At 35.2% G+C, this 20,554-nt stretch overlaps 2 protein-coding genes across 2 annotated transcripts; one reads left to right on the forward strand and one right to left on the reverse strand.

The window, feature by feature from the left end:
* The first annotated feature begins 4,760 nt into the window (after window positions 1-4,760).
* Window positions 4,761-7,996, forward strand: LOC104903872 (alpha-amylase). The gene is made up of 4 exons (XM_010691997.4): window positions 4,761-4,868; window positions 5,003-5,135; window positions 6,308-7,128; window positions 7,265-7,996. The coding sequence occupies exons 1-4, from the start codon at window positions 4,779-4,781 to the stop codon at window positions 7,517-7,519; spliced, it is 1,299 nt and encodes a 432-aa protein (XP_010690299.1). The 5' UTR covers window positions 4,761-4,778; the 3' UTR covers window positions 7,520-7,996.
* Window positions 7,997-10,400: 2,404 nt separating this feature from the next.
* LOC104903873 (hypothetical protein) lies at window positions 10,401-14,332 on the reverse strand. The gene is made up of 3 exons (XM_010691998.4): window positions 14,151-14,332; window positions 13,959-14,056; window positions 10,401-11,287 (listed from the first exon to the last, which is right to left on the reverse strand). Exons 1-3 carry the CDS (start codon window positions 14,259-14,261, stop codon window positions 10,597-10,599), a joined length of 900 nt encoding a protein of 299 aa, XP_010690300.1. The 5' UTR covers window positions 14,262-14,332; the 3' UTR covers window positions 10,401-10,596.
* Window positions 14,333-20,554: the final 6,222 nt, after the last annotated feature.

The following is a 20,554-nucleotide window of genomic DNA, read 5'->3' on the forward strand; positions in this document are numbered from 1 at the left end:
TGTCAAGAGGAGAAAAGGAGAGAGAAAATATAAGAGGAAGAGGACCTCCTCTCCATTGTGGATGCTCTAAGCATCCATCACTTTTTAATCATATCTATTAGAGAGGGATATGAGATACAAGGAGGAAAAAAGAGAAAAATCAACAAAAACTAGTGTACCCATTATAGATGCTCTAACATATATCATTACGTGGATTAGTAGATGTGTCGAAATTCTTTTTATTGGATGCATTCACACCATTTACTTATCACTTTTTCCAGAACCAGTTTGCCATTTAATATCGCATATGAACACATAACTAATTCGCATTAGTCCCTTGCATTCTTTATCATTACACACCAGTGGATAAAGGGTGGAAACAGACTCATCTGTTGCATAGTATATATCAGAAATGTGAACACCTTTTCACTATATATGTACATAATTAAATTTGTTTCAACAAATGAAATAAAACATGGAAGTATGATGATTGATAGGATAAAATTTGCTATGAAACAACATGGGCCATCCAATTACTTATATTGTTGATACTGTAAGAAAAAATGTCAAGAAATGCGACTTACTACTATACATAGCAATATAGCATTAGTTGAGTATCAACCAATTATTTGTCCACTCGTACATTTTTATCAACTTTTTTTTCAATCTTTATTTTCCATGGAATGATTTGCGCTATAAATATGCGGAATGATAAACATCTAATAGATAGATGTATTAGATACAAGTTTTCATGTAACAAATGTTGTTTGTGTATATGACATACTACTAATTAGAATGCCGGGGGGAAATATGGGACTTAATAAGCCAGTGTATAAATCAAAACTCACTAGATAGTGTAATAATGGGAGACTTCAACCAAATTGAGTTTCTCAGTCAAAAGTCAGGAGGATCAGATCAGATTCCAGGGAAAGAACATTTCACAATGTGGAGAAGCCATCTGAGCCTCACATAGCTACCTTTTTCATGGACAACCATTCACTTGGTGCAATAATCGATCTGACTCGGCCAGGATCTATGAAAGACTGGATAGGGCATACGCCTCAGAGAATTGGATGCATAAGTACCCCGACGCCTCATTATTAATCCTTCCGATCCTAATTTCAGACCATAGTCCAATAATTCTGCATACTTCACCAGTTACACCAAGGCGAAGATCACAAATTAAAATGGAAGCATGGTGCTTGGGATTTGAAGAAATCAATAAAAAGGTTACTAATCAATGGAGCCAAACTACCAATGGATCCCCAATGTATCAAGTGGCGAAAAAATCCCGAAACATAAGGTATGATATCTTCAAATGGTGTCAAAACTATAAAGAGAAAAACCACATTCAATGGAGCGCAGCTCTACTCCAATGTGGGAACGTTCAGGCCGATCTCCCATTTGACAATGGTGAAGAAATGGATGACAGAACCAAAAAAGAGAACCTTGACAGAATAAATATCCAGCTGAAGTACTGGTCACAGAGAGCAAAAATCAAAGGAACTGCCTGGGATGATTCAAATACCAAGTGGTTTTTTCGGAAGGCCAAACTTCGGAAGAAAAGGAACGAAATTCTTGTTCTCAAAACTTCAGAAGGCAGATGGGTCTCAAAAAAAGAGGATATCCAGCAGGAACTGGTCCAGTACTTCACCACCATTTATCACGGAAAGCAGCATGAGAATGATTACTGGCAAGAATTAAACTCGCTCCAACATCTTGTTCCCAGAATCACACCCGATCAACAAGCAGATCTGATCAAGCCAGTCTCTCTTGAGGAAGTTAAAACTGTAGTGTTCCAGATGGGAAGCCTTAAAGCCCCTGGTCCTGATGGAATTCCTGCTATTTTTTACCAACGATATTGGCACATCGTCGGCAAAGATATATGGAAAGCAGTAGATCACTTCTTCACCAGAGGATTCCTTCTTCAGGAATGGAATCTTACGAATATATGCCTCATTCCGAAAACGGAAAGACCGGAACAAGCTAGCCAGTATCGACCAATAAGCTTATGCAATGTCATCTACAAGATCGTTTCCAAGATCATCTCAAACAGAATTAAGCCCATCCTAAACCTCATTGTCTCCCCATACCAGAATGCTTTTGTTCCAGGGAGGATTATGGCTGACAACTGCCTTACTGCTCACGAGCTGATCAATACAACGAAAAAAGGGAAAGCTTTACCTAGCGGCTCTAAAAATTGACATGGCAAAGCATATGATAAGGTAGATTGGGACTTCCTTTACTGGCTGTTATCGCAAATGGGATTTCCAGCAATCTGTCGCCACTGGATAATGCAGTGCGTCACAACGGTCTCCTATTCCATTCTGATCAATGGAGAACCAACAAAGCGATTCAAACCAACTTGTGGACTCAGACAGGGAGATCCTTTATCTTCTTATCTCTTTATTCTTGTCATGGATTTCCTATCTAAGTTGCTGATGAAAGGGACGGAGGAGAAAGTATTCCAGGGGATAAAGTTAAGTAGATCTTGCCCGGAAGTATCTCACATGTTTTTTTGCAGATGATTCTCTTATTTTCTTCCAGGCCACTCCCAAAGCGTGCGAAGAAGTAAAGAAGATACTGACGCAATTCAGTCGACTATCAGGAGAAGTAATCAACTACCACAAATCCCATATTCTATTCAGTCCTAACACCCCAAATAGATTCAAAAGGTTCATGAGAAGTATAGTGGGAACCCCTTCAGCGGATTCTCTTGGAAGTTATCTGGGATGTAACATCGAAGTGGATGGTAGAAGTTCCCGAAAATTTCAACCGCTGGTGGAAAAGGTGGAACAAAGAATCTCCAAGTGGCATCACCTTTCTCTATCGCATGCAGGCAGAGTTATGCTAATCAATGGCATCCTGTCCATGCTCAGCCTCAATATCCTAAGTGTCTTCCTTATCCCAAAGGCTACATCCGACAAATTGAACTCGATATTCGCAAGATTTTTATGGAATGGATCTAAGCTCACGAGGCCCATCTATTGGAAAAGTATGGCTACCATTGAGCTTCCAAAAGGAGGAGGAGGACTTGGTATCAGAAATGTTCACTTGTTTAACAAAGCCATGCTTGCCAAACAAGCAGTGCGGCTTCACGAATCCGGAAACTCCCTATTATCCCAACTTTATTGTGCCAAGTATAAAGCCTCCCCAGTGGATTTTGTACTTCAAAAAAGGCGAACAAGCAGAGCCTCGTGGGGTTTCAGAGGACAGTGTAGAGCAATTCAAGATTGTCAGGACGGCTTCACGAAATCAATAGGAGACGGAACCAGCACAAGAATTCTAGCGGAAAAATGGATTAAAGGAGATCCAATTCATCCCAAGCAAGGAGTCAGCTTGGACAATCTGGACTTGCGGAATGTCAATGATTTGATGATTCGGGCTCAAAAATCATGGAACAATCCACTTATCAGAGAGATTTTCGATCACAATTCTGCCAATAGAATCCTCACCACGCACATACCAACAGAGAGCATGCAAGATAGATATAAATGGAGTGACTCCAAATCAGGAATTTTCACAGTCAAAGAAGCTTATGTCCAGTATCTTCAACTTAAAGCAAAGTTAAACGCTCCCCCCAGACGTTTTTGGAATAAGTTATGGGCTTCGGATCTCAGACCTAAATGGAAATTTTTTCTATGGAGAATTCTAACAAATGCCATCGCCACAAACTCAAATCTAAGAAAGAGAAACATTCCAGTCCAGGAGCGTTGCTATCTGTGTAAGACATCTCTGGAAGATACAAGCCATTTGTTTCGAGACTGCGAGGTCACAATGCATATTTGGAAATGCTCCTATTTGGGAATTCAACCCCATTCCACCAAAAACATACCGATCAATGATTGGATCAGGAACTTCCTGAGACTGTTCTGGAAGGAAGACGGGATAAAGTCTGAGAGAGCACAAGAATTTATACTCATACTCTGGTCTATTTGGATATTCAGAAATAACATCGTCTTTCGAAACCAGCATGATAATCCGATAACCATCTTTCAAAGGAAAGAAGCTCTCCTACGGGAGTATGTTGAAAGTAAGAGTTTAAAGACGGCAACCGCTTTACCAGTCAGAAAGGACCAAACTCCAGAATCACACCAAGGTTTCATTAACCAAGGTCAGTCAGAATACAGTATTATAGTGGATGGTGCTTGGAAAAAGCACAAGAAGCTACATCCAAGAGCAGGAATAGGATGGGTTGTCAAAGCCAATGAGAACATCGTATTCGAGGGCAATGCCAACATTATGGCGGCAACACCTATACAAACAGAGGCCTATGCCTTGTATCACGGTATGTGCGTAGCTTATAACCGCGGAATCAGAAAGGCCTCTTCCAAATCTGACTGTTTAGAGCTTCTTCGGGCAATGAATAGACAACATCCGTTCGAGATATCCACGATCATGCTTGATATCATCGCACTTAAAAAATAACTTTGATGATTGTAATATTCAAAAGGTTAGTAGAATAGAAGTAGAACAAGCACATGTTCTAGCGCGAGCGGCTAGACAAGGTAAGGTAATAGTTTAGGTTGTTTGCGTTGTTTGTTCTTGTCGCCAAAAAAAAAAAAAAAAAAAAAAAAAAACTATATTGTTTATGTATGTAAATATATTGTTTGTGTTTTTTTCTTCTTATTTGTTATACGAAAAACAAGCAATATTTTACATACACAAACAACATTTTTTACCTAAAACTTATATCTAACATATCTACCTGTTAGATATTTATCAAACCTCCTCTATATATATACCTCTTGTGTTTTTCCTCTGATTAATGTCAAGATATCAAAATTAGAGTGAAGATAATGAAGAGCTTGAATATTGTCATCCTTTGCTGCCTCAATCTCTCATTCTCTATTCTGTTTAATTCTGTTGCTTCAACCTTATTGTTTCAGGTTAGTGTATCCTATAATAATTTCTGCTATGTTTTTCTCCCTCTTTGACCCTTTTTCTTAATAATTCTTAACTTGACTAGACTTCTTTTTGGTTTGTTGACTTTTGTTATACATTGATAATTTTATGTGATTAGGGATTTAACTGGGAATCATGCAATAAGCAAGGTGGATTATATAACTCACTCTTGAACTCTATAGATGATTTAGCTAGAGCAGGAATTACCCACATTTGGCTTCCGCCACCATCTCACTCTGTTGCACCTCAAGGTATATACATATACTACATATACTACGTAATATTCCCTCCGTCCTTTAATAGATTTTCTGTTTCAATATAAAAGATAAAATATATTCATATAAGGTGTTGGTGATCTGTCTCATCGTGTATATTTCGAAAATCAAACTTTTATAATTTTTACTAATATGTAATTAAAGATATCAACAATTCAAAATGTGCATTGACAAACCTGCAATAGATAAATGAGAAATCTAATAAGAAACGCAAGGGGTACATATCTATTGTTTTGTGTATGCATGAGTGGCTTTCTGAGAATTTTGAATAAATTAAAGTTGAAGAAGCTAAGTTCTTGAAGGTCTAAATTATGTCTCAATAGGTTTGTAATGTATCCATCACTAGAGAGTTTCATCTAGGAGTTCTTATTTCATTCCAATGTATAGATGATATCACAACTACTATCAAGTGAAAAAGCAATACAGGGAGCAAAATTAACTACTTCCTTCGTAACAAAATAGATTTTACCCTTTGAAAATTGCTATATTCATCTACTAAGTTTGACCATGCATTTTTTAGTTTTAGATAAAATCAACCGTTAATGTGTTGATATGTTGTTGGATTCGTCTCAATGTATACTTTCATAATATTAACTTCTTATAATTTTTTACTAATACATAATTAAAGTTATTAATAGTCAAAGTACTGCATCGACATGCATGAAAGTTAGTTTGTAAGATCTATTTTGTTACGGAGGAAGTAAAACAGGTTTATATATAGGTTACTCCTACCATAGCAGTGGGTAGTAGGAAGGCTTTTGAAAGTGGCTGGACAAGTGGAAAATTAACAATAACTATAACAACATGGTACTGCCCTACTGGGAACACTAACATTGAAATTGAAATTACCTTCTACTTAGTGTTACGTTACCCTTAAAATGTAGTTGTGTTATTCAGGCACCCAACTATTGGTGGTGATACATAGGCTAAGGGTTTGTTCTCTTCGGCATAAAACAGCTAAACGGAACTGAACTGAAATGAATAGTAATATGTGAGAGTAAAAGTATTGTTAAGAACTGAACTGAATTGAAAATAAGTTAGGGAGAACAGACCCTAATTATTCCTCAAAAAGTCTCTTCACTTCATTTTTTAAGGTGGATTTCTTAAAAAGTACATATTTTGAGTGAAATTTTCTCGCTGACTTTTAGGATATTTGCATGGAAGATTATATGATCTTGATGCATCTACATATGGAAGTGAGACTCAGTTGAAGACCTTGATCAATGCCTTTCACAAGAAAGGAATTAAATGTGTTGCTGATATAGTGATAAATCACAGATGCGCTGATAAGAAAGACAAAAGAGGAATATATAGTATTTTTGAAGGTGGAACAACAGATGATCGCCTAGATTGGGGACCTTGGGCTATATGCAGGGATGACACTCAATATTCTGATGGTAGTGGGAATTTAGACACCGGAGCCGATTATGGTGCTGCTCCTGATATAGATCATCTTAATCCAAGAGTACAAAAGGAGTTAGTAGATTGGATGAAATGGCTTAAATCAGAAATTGGATTTGATGGGTGGAGATTTGATTTTGTTAAAGGATATGCTCCTAGCATCATGAAAATTTACATGGAAAAGACTACACCTGATTTTGCAGTTGTAGAGCTTTGGGATTCCATCAATTCTGACTCAGATGGAAGACCAGACTATGATCAAGACGGGCATAGAAATAAACTAGCGCGATGGGTAGAAGCTGCAGGTGGTGGTGGTGGTGCTAGTGCTATTGCTGCATTTGATTTTACTACCAAAGGTGTTCTTCAAGCTGCTGTGCAAGGAGAATGGTGGAGAATGAAAGATTCTGAAGGCAAGCCCACTGGATTGATAAGAATTATGCCAAAAAACGCTGTTACTTTCATCGATAATCATGACACTGGCTCTACACAACAACTCTGGCCATTTCCATCTGATAAAGTCACGCAAGGATATGCTTATATCTTAACTCACCCGGGAATTCCATCAATAGTAAGCACATCGACCTTAATTACTGTGTTATCGAGATATAAGAGAAATTACATCAAAGGAACTCTACTACATCGTGTCTTATCTTATCTTATCTTATCTTATCTTATCTTATCATAACACCATTCTCTTGTTGCAGTTTTATGACCATTTCTTTGAATGGGGCATTAAGGAAGAGATCGCTAAACTGGCTTCGATTAGGCTAAGAAACATGATTAATGGATCAAGTGGTGTGAACATAATGGCCTCTGATGCAGATTTATACGTTGCAATGATTGATGAAAAAGTTATTGTTAAGATTGGACCAAGATACAATGTCGGAAATCTAATTCCCTCAAATTTTAAAATTTCTACTTCAGGAAAGGATTATGCTGTTTGGGAAAAGCAAGGTTAAGACATACTTATGCACTATGCAAATTCAATATTTGCACCATGTTTAATATTTATGATAATTTGAAGGGGAAGGGGATTAATGAGTTAATGGTCTAGATTTACTTGTGTTTGGTTCACTAATTTTAGGTATGAGGTATGGGTTTGGAATGAACAAAACTCATACCTAGTGTTTGTTTAACTTATTTCTAAATTTTAAACCCATACCTCAAACCTATAAGGTATGGGGTTTAGAAACCCATGGGGGTAGGTGGGTATGGCTCATACCTTACCTCTAGGTATCAAATAAAAGAACATTTTTCATTCCTAAATGAAACCAAACACAAGGTATTAAGTATCAAGTTCCGAACCCATACCACATTGATTTCATTCCTAATTCCAAACCCATACCATTATATGAACCAAACGCCCCCTCAGTATAATCTACGATTTATTAATGTTGTGATGTAAAATATTCTCTTTAAATAAGAAGGTTAGCAATTTCCCCGTAAAAGAAAAAAAAGGAAGGTTAGCAATTTGATTGTAATTTGAAGGTAGTCTAAGCCTTTATCATGGTTTCCCTTTGTAGTTGAATACGGAGTACCCTCCACTGTTTTTAGGGGTTGTTCTCCCTAACTTATTTTCAGTTCAGCTCTGTTCAGTTCAATTCAGTTCAGCTCAGTTCAATTCAGCTCAACTCCATTTTTTTATAACCATTTTGTTAAAAACAATTATTATGTTGGTCTAATTTATTTTACTAATTACTCTTATTATTATTATTATTTATTTTTATATCATTATTATTAAGTATTATTATTTCTATATATTATTTTGTTTATATAGCTTTACTCATTTTTATTACTATTATTATTAGAAGGAACATGGTTTAGGTCAAAAGCACAAATAAACCCACGTTTTTTAGCCCATAAACCAATCAAATCGCGTCAAAAAATTTTACGATGCAATTTTGCGCGGTCTGACCAACCATTATTTCTTTTAATAAATATTATTATATTATTAACTCTAATTATTAGAATAGTAATACTAATTTACTTCTTATATATTATTGTTATTATATAATCATCATCAAGTATTAATATATTAATAAAAATAATATAAAGTTATTATTATTAATTATCATTATTATCATTAATTATTATTATTAATAATTTATGATTATTAATATTATTTATTCATAACTATCATTTAAAAATATCCAAGATACTATTATTATTCATTATTGTTACTTATCATTATAATTATTATTTAATATTCATATTATTATTGTTTAAATATTATTTATATATTTATTACATTCAATTTAATTTAATTCAGTTTAATACAATTTAATTTAATTCAATTTAAATCAATTCAATTTAATTCAATTTAAATAAATTCAATTCATTTCAGCTCAATTCAGTTCACTTTAGTTGTTTTATGCCGAAGAGAACATGTCCTTAGTTAGTTATTTAAGACCTTTTCACTATTCACATAACTCATTTTGGCCTTATTTTTTTGTCTAATTTATAAAAACAAAATTATGTAAGCTTGTTAGATATGCCTTATTATATATCTTTATAATATCAACTTTTTAATATTATATTTATTAATATTAAAGATATTAATGGTGAAGTTTTCTAACTTATGCTCTCTGCGTCCCAATTTATAGCATTTGTCCCAAAATGTTCTACTTGTTTCTCATGTTTCTACTTTTGAAGTAGTACTTTATTTCTTAAATTCCCTCATAAAAACAATATTTATTCATCTTTTGTCCTCATTTTTACATAGAAAATTGTAGCTACATGACCCACATTTGATATTTATCCTCATTTTACATGAAAAATTGTAGCCATATTTAATTAATGTACTTTCCCAAGTGAAACAAGTCACAAATTCAGGTTTTTTTGCAACCTTCAATTGTAAGATAATGCGAATCTAATAATTTAAAGAGAAGGTATTGGGTCAGATGCGTCTGACCATAATATTTGGTCGTAAACTTTCAGTTGGTTTCAATTTTTTCAATTGGTTTCAAATTTATTTCAGTTGGTTTCAATTGTTGTTCAGAAGACCAAATGAAAGAAAAACAACACAAGCCGAAAGAATTTATACACCAACTGAAAGAACACAGAAGACCAAATGAAAGAAAAACAACACAAGGTGAAAGAATTTACACACCAACTGAAAGAATACAATAATCAATTGAAAACATCAAAAAATCAATAAACATGTAAAGCTCCTCAAAGCTAAGACCACTAGCACTATGATTGTAAATCTCATGAATAACGTTTTCCAATATCTTCCAAGTCTTATCTGCATATTTCGGATCCACTACCACCCTATGCTTAAACGCCTCTATTTGAAACGACTTCTTCTTCTGATTACTCATTCTCTCTCCCTCTCTCTTTCCTCCTTCCAAAAATTGCAAAAAAAACAATAGCCATTAGCCCAGTGACAACAAGTTGCAATAGACCTACCAGTGGCGACACAACGCCGGAGAACTGAAGGGAGGCGACGCAGCGGCACTGGCTCAGATGAAAGAGAAAACGACGGTGAGGAGAGTGAGAGAAAAAACAAAGAATGGTTTCAGTACGTAATTGAGGGGGAATGAGTTTGGGTGTTTTCTGTTTTTGGGTTCTCATGTAACATGACTTCTGTCTATAATAAGCTCTATGTAGAGTGCCAAATCATGGAAGGAGGTCGAGGGCATTATCTTGCTCAGCCCGTCTGACACTAAGCATTGGGTCAGACGGTCTGACCCAATGCTTTCATTAATTTAAAAGATCATCTAATTTAAACATTTTCAGTCGTCTTATCGCCTCTGTATTATTTATATATGTATGGTCATAAAGAAATGTATATTCAACTTGAAATGTGAACGTTATAATGATCCCTTAAAAACAAGAAGATTTAGCCTATCACTTAATTATTAACCACTTATAAAATAAAAAGTTACATTTTAACATATCTATTATCTTGTAACAAATTATTCCCCTAATTGCAAATATATTATAAAGCAAAAAGGAAAAAAAAACATTGTAAGCACACTTGAAGTCACAACACATTGTTGAACTGAATGGAACTTCACTCATTGATTGGACATAGTCACACAGATCCCAAGTCTATCACCTCCCATGTTGCATGTTGATCGACATTTTGAGTTGCAGCATTCACACAACTTTCAAAACCATTGTGAGTAAATCTCTTACAAAACCAAGTTTTTGACATGTTTAGGAGAGCAATGCGATTAATGTCAAGCACAGTAGGCCTAAACATTGCAGCAGCATTACCAGTACCACGAGGATCCTCTGCGTCTACCACAACCCAATCATCATTTCCAAGCCTCCAAAATTTCCCAAGATGATTTGATTTTATGCAAAGTATGCCATCAGGAGTTATAGAAGCCTCATTTGCTACCATTGGATCCTTAATATTGGTATATGAAAATTGTAGATATGCAATCCCATTTTTCATAAATACGCCTAAATATTTGCCATTAGTAGCTTTAAATGCCACTTGTTTGGGAATTTTATACAATGATTCGCTATATACAAGGGTGATAACATCACACGAGTCTTGATCAATTTCCTTTGATCCAGCAAATAAGCAGGAGTCAAATGGGGCACCAATCCTCCACAAACATGCATATTGACCAAGTTGGACATGTAATAGTCGCATTTTTTGGCTTTCACGATCACCAATGTAACTAGGATTGAACAATGTGCAAGTCCAATTGGTTTTGTTTTCGTCAATTTTGTTAGCTGATGCAGTAATCCAATAATGATTTGGGGACCACCTATTAATATCATAAAAATATATAGATTATATGAATACCCTAAATATTTTTTTAAAAATCTTTTTGTTTTTTATTATCTTTAACAGTGACCGTCATGAATTTACGTTAATCACTCAACAAAGGTTTACCGTGCCAAAAAATGATTTTATCAATCATGTACAATAAGACTTTTAACTTTAAGTGTTTGCTCTTAACATTTATGGACGTTAGTAAAAGCCTCACTTCACTTAAGGATAATTTTGAATATAAACGATCTTAAATTCAGATGAGACGTCCATTATAGACGCCTCACTGTATTTAAAAAAGGAAAATTATTTTTAATAAGTCAACCTTTGTTGATTTTCTCAAAATAAGTCCATCTTTTGATTATCTTAAGGCATGTTCTCTTCGGCATAAAACAGCTGAATTGAACTGAACTGAACTGAATTGAACTGAACTGAATTGAAATGAATAGTGATATGTGAGAGTAAAAGTATTGTCAAGAGCTGAACTGAACTGGTCTGAACTGAACTGATCTGAACTGAACTGAATTGAACTGAAAATAAGCTGGGGAGAACATACCCTTAGAATAAGTTAACTTTTTATCTAATCCTGCTGTAAACGAGTTAATGACATTGAAATTATGATACGTGTCACTAGTATGACATTGTGATTTAACTCATTTATAGCAAAAGTAAATACAAGGTTAACTTATTCAAAGTTAATTGAAATATTGACTTATTTTAAGAACATGCAAATGTTAACTTATTAAAAAAATAATCTTTCCTTTAAAAAAATCAATTTTTTCTTTCAATTTCTGGAATTGTTGTTGGGTTTGAAGCTATGAGAACTTTGGAAATTGCGTGGGTTTGATTTAAGAGAGAGAAAGTTTTGGGATTTTGAGGTTTTATGTTTTTGGGTTGGGAATAATTTGGAAAGGAAAATGTGGGAAGAATGAGAATGAGTTGCAGAACCATTTCCACAAGAATTGAAGTATTGAACTGGAGATTAGGGATGAAGATTCTGATTTTTTTTTATACATAAAAATGTTGTTAAATGTTAAATGTTTTTAGTCAGAAAAATCAGGCAAGAATTGATCTAAAAAATTACAAAAAGGAAAAGAGAAAAGGAGAAAATAGGAGGAAAGAAATGTATATAAAATATAAATATATAAAATACAGGATATTAGTAAGAAATATTAAAGCGACATTTAGCAATATTCACAAAAAATGGTTCATTTAATTTATTAAGGGAATAATTGATTCTAATGGAACAACCTTTCACCGATTAATTTTTAATAAACCAACATTTCAATTATTCCTGAATAATACAAGCTTTATACCATATTTACTTCTAGTGAGTCAAAATGACTTAAAATCGTCTAAAACCTTAACTCTTTACCACAGAAGTAGAGACATGAAGGCAAGGGAAAGAGAAAATAGACGAACTGGAAAATATAGCTTACCAAACAAACTGATTATTAACACGTCAAAGCCCATCAAAAGGAAATATCTCAAAAAGGTTGCATTATTCAAGGATAATTGAAAGGTTGACTTATTAAAGACTAGAATTTTTTGCACGCGATGCGTGGTTGAATTTTTTTCGAAACAGAAACTTGATTTTCTTCGGCATAAGAGTCAAAATTTGAACATTAGACATACAAAGTATAATTGTTTTAGCTTCAAATTTTGATTGGTTTAGTTTCTGTCACTTAAGTCTCTCACCATTCTTTTTTTTTTTTTTTTTTTTTTACTTTTCAAATATGCAATTTTATGATTTTAGTTCACTTGTGAGTGATTGTTATAATTATATTTTTGATATTTTTGTTTGAAGCCCTCTTTGATTTGTAAGTGAATTTGTAATTTAGAATGGGAAGGGGATAACATAGTCTCTTCATTCGGGGACACCATAGCTTCCCCTTCCCTTACATAATAGAGATATGTTGTACTTTAATTCTTGAATGATTTTTTACATAAATCTTTTTACCTTGATAATTAGTCGCTATTATATAATAGAAAAAAATAGGTCCAAATATATGTAAAAGTTTCATTATATATAGGAAATACTATAAAAAAGTAATTAATTTATTTCCTTAATCCTTGTCTAACTTCTAAATTCTGATTTCACTACAAATACACCTCTATTTTTTATCATGACCCACCATTAATTGTGAATGGTTCTTGAGAATAGTGATTTGTAAGTAAATTTTTGTAAATGTTTTTGTATGTATTGACGTTCTAGGTTATTAGCTAGTTTTAGTTTGTCTGTTAATTTTAAGTTTTAATAAAGTTCTCTGATTATTTGAGTGATTTGCGTGATTTTTATAACATGATTTTCTCAATTGTATGAGTAATTTAATTTGTAAAGTTTTTTCTTTTAAGTGATTTGTGAGTGAGTGTTGTAAATTTATTTTCGGTAGTTTTCTTTGAGTGCCGATTTTAATTTTGACATTCCTTTTGTAATTTAGAAGGGAAGGGGGCAAAATAGGCGTTTCAAAAGAGGACACCGTTGCTCCCCCTTCCCTTATATAATAGAGATTAATCGGTAAAAGATTATATTATTAGAATCAATTATTCCTTTAAATAATCTTTTAAAATTTAAAAAGTAAGGTGATTTTACCACAAATTTGTATATTAATAACTTATATAATAAGACAGTTTTACACTTGTAAGGCTTAATACTGAAACATTACCTAACCAGATACTTGTTATTGTAGCGACACTTAAGATGGACAAGACCATTATAAGTCTTGGAATTCTCCACCTCAAATTGAGCATATGGATCCATAACCTTTTAAAAAGAAAAAGTTTCACCATTTAGTAAAAAAAAAAAAAAAAAGCAGATACAATGTTATTCAAGTAAATCATAAACTGTGTATCATTACCTTATCTGCAGCAAATTGGAGAAGGCCATGTGTTTGAACATCTTCATAACGATACCGCAGATATTTGTTGTTATAATCTGATTTTAAACAGATAACTACAGGTGCTGCCATTTTATCTCTACAACCTTTGATTTTTTATTTGTTTGGGTTTGTTTGTAATTTATGATTGATGTGATTTGCCTAGTTCCACATAACAGACTATTTATAGAAAAAAAATATCCGGATAAGATAACTCGTGTTTCACACATTTGAGATGTTTTTTTTTTAACAATCAAGGTATACATCATCGATAGCCGTGATTAATTTTCTCACTTGGGTGTTTCACGTAAGGGTAAATGATTGACCAACAATCTATTTCCATTCCCAAAAGTTGAGGATCGCACAACCGATTAATTGGTTAAGGGACAAAGTGAACAATTATTATGCTAAAACCAATTAATTTGATATATTGGTTAAGGTGCATTTATTTTCGAAATGAATAGCATTCAATGATGGAGCAGAAGAGTTTACTATATAGGTGAGGCAGTGGTTAATAGCATTCAAACGATTACACTCTACTCTCTACTGCAAGTACTAACATTTTGTCAAGATTTGTGTAATAGATTGTCCTTGTTTGTGAATTGTGTTCACACTTCACATAACGTTATGTACCAACCTAATAGTGTAAGTCCAACAAGTAATAATATAAATTTTTTTTTTTAGGAAAGCCGTGTTGTTAATAACATTTAACAAAATTGAAGTAACTCCCTTAACACGTGTTCTTTTTTCTTATGTTGGGATAGTAAGAAGAGGAATTAGAGCCTTAGAGGTGACTAAAGCCGTGTTGTTATTACATTTAAAAGGCGTTTGGTTTGGGGTTTTTAGGAAAGGATAAAACGATAATAGTTAGTGGGTGTGTTGCCCACTGACAACTTTTTTTTATTTTATTTTTTCAAATAGTTACCTTTTTGTTAAAACAAAAATATAAAATGTTACTTTTGTCAAAAAGTATACATGTGATCTCTGTCATACAACAAAAAGTTGCTTAGATTTGCGTGTTCTGTTCAGCTTTCCCCCCCAAAAGTACAATTGGTTATTGATAAGAATTATTATTTGTGTGTTTGAAACCCTAGTTATTGTTAGTCAACCCCTGTTTGTGTGTTTGAGACCCTTATTTTTGTTAACCAACCCCTATTTGTGTATGTAAATATGTTGAAATGACATTATTATCCTTGTTAGTAATTAACTAGTGGGAATCTAGCCATGATGCGGTCAAAATAGGGGTTATAGATGCGGTTTTGGTCCGCATCAGGTGGGCGCAGCAGCAGCTTCGAGAAATAATCTGATGCGGTCCAAAACCGCATCAGAAAGTATGGATAGGGTTTTTGAAAAAAAAACGACAATCAACAAGCACATATCAACAGCAATAGCAGAAAACAACCAAAACCTTGAGACGAATTTATAGAAAGACGAATTAATCAATAAAAAAGGCAAATTTACAACAATTAAGCATTAAAAAAATAAAATAAATTCGAAAAAAACCAGATCTGCAAACTAAATTAAAGAACAAATATTATACAAACAAAAAATAAATTAGATTATACAAATTTAAAACGAATTTCGACGATGTCTTCGAGGATGCAACCAAAAACCAGATCTGAAGGACGACGGATAATGTCGGGTGAAGATGATGTCTTCGAACGACGACGAATTCGACGATGAACGACAAGAATGACGATAAAATTCGACGAGCACGACAAGAAGGACGATGAATTCGATGAGAAGGCACGAACAAATTTGAAGGTGCATTGTTGCGGTGTTCGTTGAGAGGAGGGAGAGGAGAGAGAGAGAGAGGAGGGCGCCGTGGTTTGAGAGGTAGGAGGGCGCCATTGTTTGAGTGAGGAGAGGAGAGGAGAGGAGAGAGAGAGATTAGGGTTTGAGAGGGCGTAAATGGGCTGGGGTTATGGGGTTATAAGGGAAAAATTGGGCACGAGAGTAATGGGGTAGCATCTCCGGTTTTGTTTTAGGAAAAATGAGAAAATCTGATGCGGTTCTAAAAACTACATCAGATTTCAACAAAACCGCATCAATTTTTTAATCTGATGCGGTCTACAAGAGGACCGCATCAGATTTTTTCCCCCAACTTCCCTTCCTATTTTTTTAATTGATTTTCTGATGCGGTTTTGTAAAAATTGCATCTGTTACTAAGTGACAAATAAGGTTTTTTCCACTAGTGGATGGGCAAGCTGCCCACTAACTATTAGCGTTTTATCACCCCTCGTAGAAAGCACTCCTCTGCAGTATGCAGCTTGTGACAGAAATCTACAATGTCGTCCAGTAGGGCCCTCTGTTTCTAAGATTATTAGACTTACATGGATCAAGGCACTGAACTTTGGCTACTTTTTATGATTCAATGCACAGACTTCTTACATATATCTTTATTATATATGACAACATATAAGCGATATTAAAACATTAAAAAAATGAAGGCTAATTAGTTGTTTTAATTAAACAAAAAATTAAGATCATCGTATGTCATCCCCTAAACCATTGAGTGATGCGCAAGACTCCATAATTCACTCGATACAAACGGCCCTGTGAACATAAACATGTAAGTGATTCTTCTCTTTTTGTCTTTGAAGCAAACAAGTTTGTTAAACTGAACAAACCAAGTAGGGTAAAAATAATAAATAAAAAGGGGTTGTAATGTAAAGGGTATGGATAGTAGTACTCTTGATAATTTAGTATTGAGTGGGGAGAAGAGAAATTTAGTAGATAAGATGGTGTTGGATGTTGATCCTAATGGTTCTGGGATTGGGAAGATAATCCTGGTACTGGTAAACGTAACAAACACTCCAAACTTTCTGTGACAGAGATGTGCTCTCTTGTTAAAGTAGCAGAGGTCAAGACTTCTCAACCGAAGAGCCACATACATGAATATATTAAGCTGGAACTGCGGGGGCTTGGCCATCCCTGGACAGTTAACTCTCTCCGCACGTGGTGTTGGAAGGATATGTCGAATATTGTTTTCGTCATGGGAACAATGATACATGCTCAAGATTTGACTAAAGTGCAGAATAAGTGTAGTATTTCTTATGGATAATTGAGTGTTAGTAGTGTTGGTAACAAGGGAGTTAGGTTTTGATGGAAAGATATTAACTTAGAGGTGGTTTCTTTATCGGAGCATCATGTGGAAGCTTTGGTTAAAGATGAGAATGAGGAGCCAAGTTGGAGAGCTTTTGGTATCTACGGATGGCCTGAAGCTCAAAGTAGATATAAGATATGACTTCTCATGAAAAGTTTATATGGGGAGTGTCATTTGCCGATGATTATGATCGGGGATTTTAATGAAATTACCTCGGCTGCTGAAAAAGGGGGATGGGACGGCGGTTCGCGCTGAGTGTTTGATGGACGCTTCTAAGGAGGTATTGATGCGTGCTTGCTGCGAGATATGGGTTTCAGGGGGAGTTGTTTCACTTGGCAAAAGGGAAAAACGCCAGCTATGTTTGTAGAGAGAGGTTGGATATGTTTTTGGGCCGTGAAAGATGGTGTAATATGTTTAATTGGTGGCAGGTGTTCCATCTTCCTATTTAAAAATCAGATCCATGCTCCGATAATTCGCAAAGCGGGGGATTGCGACAGAAGAGAAAGGGACCGGAAGCTGTTCAAATTCTAAGCCCTGCATGTGGCTATCCAACGAAGAGTGTGAAAGTGTGGTAAGGAAATCTTGGGAGGAGAGGTGTGGCGAACAAGTGCCTAGCAAGATCTAAGTCTTTAATGTCTTAGTTAACAGTTTGGGCCTCAAAGACTTTTTGGGGATGTGAAAAAGAGAATAAAAGAGGCCGAAAAGAAGTTAAAGAAAGTGCAAAGCCAGGAACCTGATGCGGTGAGAAATCTTGGGAGGAGAGGTGTGGCGAACACGTGCCCAGCAAGATCTGAGTCTTTAACGTCTTAGTTAACCGTTTGGGCCTCAAAGACTTTTTAGGGATGTGAAAAAGAGAATAAAAGAGGCCGAAAAGAAGTTAAAGGAAGTGCAAATCCATGAACATGATGCGGTGATGCTTGAGCAATGTGCGACAATTACAATGGAGCTCGATACTCTTCATAGATTAGAAGAATCATGATGGCATGCTCGGGCTCGTGCGAATGAAACTTGTGATGGTGATAAAAAATACAAAATATTTTCTTCACAAAGCAAGTTAGAGAAGGTGCTATGATATAATTAGGGGGATCATGGATAGTGACAATGTTTGGAAAACGAGGGAGTAGGAGATTGTGGGTATTTTTGAGAAGTATTTGAAGGCTTGTTTGCTCGAGGTGCACCGTGTGGTTTTGATGAGGGGATGAATGATCGAGATCGTGTATCACCGAGGAGATGAATGTAGTTCTCGATGCTGAACCTTCAGGTGAAGAGGTTTGGTTTGCTCTCTTTTAGATGCATCCCAACAAAGCTATCGAGTCCTGACAGTATGCATACTTTATTTTTTTCAAAAATTATGGCATGTGATGGTCTGGATATTATTGTTTATGTGAAGTCTTGGTGGCATGGAGATGTGGATTTAACTCTTATTAACAACACTTGCATTATGCTTATTCCTAAATGTACTGATCCCAAGTGTATGAGTGAATTTCGCCCGATTAGTCTGTGTAATGTGCTATACAAAATTATCTCGAAGATTCTTGCAAATAAATTGAAGCCTTTCTTGGACTCTGTTATATCTCAGCAACAAAGTGCTTTTGTCCCGAAATGTCTTATTATTGACAGTGTTGTTAATAGCTTTTGAAGCTTTCATGCTATGAAAAACATAGTGATAGTGTAGAGGGATCTATTGCTCCTAAGCTGGATATGAGTAAGGAGTACGATATAGTGGAGTTTTTTTTGGAGAGGGTAATGCAGAGGATGTGGTTTAATGCTATGTGGATTCATCGCATTATGTGTTGTCTACTTGTCTTAGCAGTTTTTCTTTCTTTTTCAAGATAGATGAGAAGATTTCAGGGTCTCTTATTCCTTTGAGAGGCCTCCGGTAAGGTGATCCTATATGTCCCTATTTATTTCTTCAATTGTACTGATGCATTTTCATTGTTGATTGATAAGGTTGGAATAAATAATTTGATATATGGGATGTAAGTCCGTTGAGGAGCACGAGGGTGTCCATCTATTTTTTTTGCGGATGATGGTATACTTTTTGTGAAAGCTAACTTGCAGGAGTGCTCTAGAGTTGCTAATATTATCAGTAAATATGAGAGACCATCGGGTCAAATGGTTAATCTCAGCAAGACAGAAGTAGCCTTTAGTAAAATTGTTATAGCAGAGAGGAGGAAGGAGATTGTGGATACTTTGGATGTAAGGGAGGTTGATTGGCACGAGAAATACTTGGGCCTTCCAACCATTATTGGGAGATAAAAAAATAGTGTTTGCATACTTGAAGGAAAGGATTTGAAAAAAAATTGCAGGCCAGGGTTGGAAAGTAAAATTACTCTTAAGGGTTAGGAAGGAAATTATGATCAAAGTTGTTGCACATGCTATACTTACTTACATGATGAGTATTTTTAAAATTCTAGAGGGCCTCATTGATGAGATCCATGCTATTCTTGCTCAGTTTTGGTGGGGGACAAATGGTACTAAAAGAAAACTTCACTGGTATAGTTGGGAGTCTTTGTGTATTCCAAAATCAATGGATAGGGTTTCGGGACCTTAAAAGCTTCAATGCAACGTTGTTGGCTAAACAAGGGTCGTGAATTATCCACAATTTAGGTTCCCTAGTGCATAACATTCTAAAAGCGAGATATTTTAAAAATATATCTTTTTTTGAAGCAAGACAGGGTTTCGATCCTAGCTACAGATGGAGACGTATTACTTGGGGTGCAAAAAGCCTTCTTCTTAAAGGGGTAAAGTGGAGAGTGGGAAATGGGGCAAAAATAAAAGTATGCGAAGATGCTTGTCTATTGGGAAGGGATTCTCATTTGATCCCAACACCAAGTGTGAATTCTAACATGGAGTTACGGGTTTCTCAGCTCATCAATTTTGAATCAGGGTCGTGGGATATAGAGAAGCTCCAGGTCACTTTTTTGGGGACTAAGTGGAGGAAAGTTCTTGACGTTCCTCTTATGAATGATGGGGTATGTCATGAATTTTATTGGTGGCCTAACAAAGATGGGTGCTATTCTGTGAGATCGGGGTACTAGTTAGCTAGGTTAGGTTTCATAATGGCCAACAACCGGAGATCTGGAAGAACAAATGGAGTATTGAGGGACCACTAAAATTGAAGCACTTCATGTGGAGAGTTTGTAGGGGTTCTTTACCCGTCAAAAGAGGATGGTCTACGATCACATTATAAATAAAGCATCCTGCCAAATTTGTGGTGCTATGGAGGAAACCATTAGTCACTCGTTGTTTCACTGCACTCATGCCATTGCAATATGGA

This window comes from Beta vulgaris, chromosome 9 (assembly GCF_026745355.1).
Source record: "Beta vulgaris subsp. vulgaris cultivar EL10 chromosome 9, EL10.2, whole genome shotgun sequence".
In the NCBI taxonomy this organism is placed as follows: domain Eukaryota; kingdom Viridiplantae; phylum Streptophyta; class Magnoliopsida; order Caryophyllales; family Amaranthaceae; genus Beta; species Beta vulgaris.